This window comes from Oryctolagus cuniculus, chromosome 16 (assembly GCF_964237555.1).
Source record: "Oryctolagus cuniculus chromosome 16, mOryCun1.1, whole genome shotgun sequence".
NCBI lineage: Eukaryota > Metazoa > Chordata > Mammalia > Lagomorpha > Leporidae > Oryctolagus > Oryctolagus cuniculus.
Genome location: NC_091447.1, coordinates 11,278,269 through 11,282,160, shown reverse-complemented (window position 1 = coordinate 11,282,160; position 3,892 = coordinate 11,278,269). Strand labels below are relative to the sequence as shown.

Below are 3,892 nucleotides of genomic sequence, written 5' to 3'. Positions count from 1 at the left end.
TAGGTAATCAGAGCCAAAAATCTCATTCTCATTGACATCTTCTGGGGACATAAATTTTAATTGTTCTTGCCCTGAGTTATCAATACTACTTAGAGAGTGGGATATAAACACGAGCAGGAGGAGAGAAAAATCTATGAAGATCAAGGAGAACCCGGCCAGAAATGGGTTAAAAAATAATTATGTGAGAGCATACTGCTTTGAATATACCCAGAGACACAAGGGAGAAGGACAGGAATGGGGCTTACCTGTTATAAATAAGCAGTTTCTGGGAGCTGTCCAATGTACTGAGTGAACCCTCAGGGCCAAAACTCACCTCCTCATGGGGAGCAACGTCCCTGGTGTTTCTCCCTTGAACCAGGATGTGTCTAAACTCACCTCCTAGGACGCTTTCTTCTAAGCCACATTTACAGTTGCTTTCTAACATCTCACTTCACCTCACCAGGAATTTGAAAAATCCTCTGCCGTGAGTACCAAACCATAGCTATTGGCAAAGAAGGAAAAAGGAACACATCTTTGTTAAAATATTAGGAATCGGGCCCCTATTGGGACACCTCATCCTCACATCAAAGTGCCTGAGTCCGAGTTCCACCTCCTGTGGGAAGCAGCAGGTGATGGTTCCAGTAGTTGGATCCTTGTCATCCTTGTCTCTCATGTGGGAGACATGGATTGACTTCTTGGTTCCCAGGGAGTGAAGCAGTGAATGGGATCTCTCTCTCTTTCTCTCTCTCTCTCTCTCTCTAGCTCTAGCTCTCTCTATCTCTATCGCTCTATCTCTCTCTATATCTCTTGATCTATCTATCTATCTCCCACCTCTGTCCCTCTCAATTAAATACATAAATATTTTAAGTTGATATAAAATCAGTAAAATGTCCTTTTCATGACATAAACTTTTTAATCTCAAAAATTATCTAACAATACCAAAAATATCACCCCGCAGGAGAATTCAACAAGGTATGGTTCCTGCTCTAAAGTTCTGTAGAGGAACTTCTTGTAGGAATATACAAGCCAATGAGGAAAAGAAGGCAGATGGAAGTCTCCGGATTTGCCTTTGTGCAAACACTCAATCAGCAACTTAAAAGTGCAGAGACTGGCTTATCAAGGATCATGTGTGAAAGGAGACTGGAGAAATTCTCCTTGGGGAAAGGGCTTGCTTTTGTCCTACACGCCGGCCGTTCTACAGCAAAATCCCTCACGGAGCAACCGCTGGGATCTTCCATTTCTCACGTTAGTGCCCAACCTCACTTTTCCCCTGGGAATAAAAATCCTCCACTTTACGGGAGCAGGAGATAAGGGAAAGGAAAGTCAAGTATCTCCATTGTCGGGCTGGGGGCGTCCAAACATCGGTGACCGGGCAGGAGGGGGAAAGGACCCGGGTTCCAGGAGCGACCCCGGGGAATGCGCTCCTGCCCCCTGCCATGCTTACTTAAGCTAATGTAAGGGCTTGCCTTTCAGCCGCGGCGGCGCTGGGATACGGGACAAACAGCTCCCCGGGAGCCCCCGGCGGCCTGGGCCCCTCTTCAGGACATCATTAAAAGCGCATGCCATTTGCTTCCCCTCCCCTGGTAGACGGTGGCAAGGTTCGGGTCTCCAGCCCTGAAGTCTAGGAGAAGCCACTGCGGTGGAAAACATCCTCGCTTTGAAAACCCAGCCTGGAATTAAAGACCCGCACGAGGTGAGGAGTCTGGGGCGCATTTATCGGCTGTGGGGGGCGAGGACAGTTACAAAAGGCTCAGCAGGTAGAGAAAGAACTGTCCCGATTGGCGCCGCGCACAGGAGCCCAGCACCGGGGGGGGCCTGCGCCCTTGTGGTCGTCCACGTGTCCTCCAGCCTGTCTCCCTCCATCAGCTCCGAGGACAGCGACGTGGCCAGAGCCGGCCCCGTGAGCGCGACTAATCCTGTTCCCAAGCTTGCCTACAAAGAGGAACAGGCCCCCCGGGCCTTGGGCAAGGATGCCGGGCCCGACCCAAGGCCGTTAGGCAAGCCCCCTCCGCAGCCTCAAACTCCATGAGCCGCAGGGCCGCGTCCCAGCGATGGCGGGAGAGCTGTGTGGACGCCGCCGTGCTGGACTTCGTCGCGGACCTGTCCCTGGTCTCCCCGAGACGTCCTGTCCTCGGCGACCTCCCGCCGGAGGCGCCCCTCGGGGACCGAGGCCTTGCGCTCCGACAGGGAAGACCCAGAGGGCTGGCGCGGTTTGAAGAGGGGGATGCAGAAGAAGGGGACGAGGAGGAGGAGGAGGAAGAGGAAGAGGAGGAGGAGGAGGAAGAGGAAGAAGAAGAAGAGGGGCGCGGGAGAGGCGCCTCGCTGCTGGGCCGCCCCAGGAGGAAACGGGTGATCACCTACGCCCAGCGCCAGGCCGCCAACATCCGCGAGAGGAAGCGCATGTTCAACCTCAACGAGGCCTTCGACCAGCTGCGCAGGAAGGTGCCCACCTTTGCCTACGAGAAGAGGCTGTCCCGCATCGAGACCCTGCGCCTAGCCATCGTCTACATCTCCTTCATGACCGAGCTCTTGGCGAGCTGTGACAAGCAAACCGGCTGAGGCGGCCCGGGACTGGGGCTGGGGCTGCGGTGCCGGCCGGGTCCCCGCCAGGGCGCGCGCGGCTGGGGTGCGCCAGGGCCGGCCCCCGAGGGGTGCTTTGGAAAGGGGAGCAGGGCGGCCGCGAGGCTGGACGCGTGGCCCTCTCGGCCACGTGAGCTCCTTGTCAATCGCCCTGTGTTCTCGGCAAGAGAGCGGCTGTGGAGCTGATGCCCGCGCGGTCCCTCTCCGTGTGCCGGGCAGAGGCGAGAGCGGGGAGCGGTCTTGGCTCATCCGGTCCGCAGACTGCGGGGACTGGGCGCTGCTGTCGGGATCCCCTCTCTCCGCGTTGTCTTTTTAACGGTATTAGAAGTAGCAAACCAGAGAGAGTCTTGGCTTTGTTTTAAGCCTCAAGAATGGACGTTGTGCCCTCCCCACCCGCGCGCTCCTAGGAAAGGCTTGTAGCAGAGACCCGCGACCCCGTGCGGGATTTCCGGAGAGGCCAAGCGGCTCCAGCCCTCCTGCCCAGGGCTCCCAGGCCAGACCAGGGACTAAGAGGAGATGCAGAAAAAATGGGGAGAGTCCGAGGGGACTTGGTAACCAGAATGCCACGTCCGGGAAGGGACATCATCTCTCCAGTACTAGCTCGCTGGCTCTCTCTCCTGTCTCTCTCTTCTTCCCTCCTGGTCTCCCTCTCCCTTTCCATCTCCTCCTGCCCCCCCCCACTCTCTCCCTCCCCCCACACCACTGTGTCAGATTTCCAGAGCGGGAACCCAGGGCGGGCGCCCACTGAGATGGCCCCATTGGCACCGCCGCGCCCAGCAAGGCGGGAGCGCCCACTGTCCAGGGCCTTGCCTGAGTGGGACTTGCTCGCTGCGGGCCTGCCACGCCTCAGGCCGCCGAGGGCAGCTAGAGGCGCGCTGCGTGCCCCCGGGCCTGCGGGGAACTTCGGGCTTCGCCCGCCCGCGGCCACGCAGCACCTGGCCCCGGTTTCCCTGCGCGGCGGGGCCTGAGCACGTACCGGCCCGCCGTTTGCCGTAGGTGGGGACGGTAGCGTGGGCCCTCACGGCCTCTGAGGATTTCCACGGAAGGCGGAAGTCCGAGGCGGAGACGCACTCTGACGGCTTGCGGGACCCCAGCGCCCGCCGGGAAGTTCGAGCGGGTGGGTGCAGGTTGGACCTGGTGCGGCTCCACGAGCACCTGAAATGGGGTCTTTCAGAAAGCCGTGGTGGCAACCACAGGAGTGGGTGAAGCCCACCTAACCACAAATGCGGGAATCCGGAAAAAAAAAAAATCCGCAGGGCTTGCTCCGACGTGCGGGGGCCGGGCACCCGCTCTGCCGCGCACACGCAGGCTTTTAGAAATAGAATCCATTGTG

General features: G+C 58.1%; 1 protein-coding gene across 1 annotated transcript; it reads left to right on the top strand.

Moving 5' to 3' along the window:
• Positions 1-1,477: 1,477 nt before the first annotated feature.
• FERD3L (Fer3 like bHLH transcription factor) lies at positions 1,478-3,362 on the top strand. The gene has a single exon (XM_051852790.2). The coding sequence runs from the start codon at positions 2,005-2,007 to the stop codon at positions 2,536-2,538; it is 534 nt and encodes a 177-aa protein (XP_051708750.1). The 5' UTR covers positions 1,478-2,004; the 3' UTR covers positions 2,539-3,362.
• The last annotated feature ends 530 nt before the right edge of the window (positions 3,363-3,892 follow it).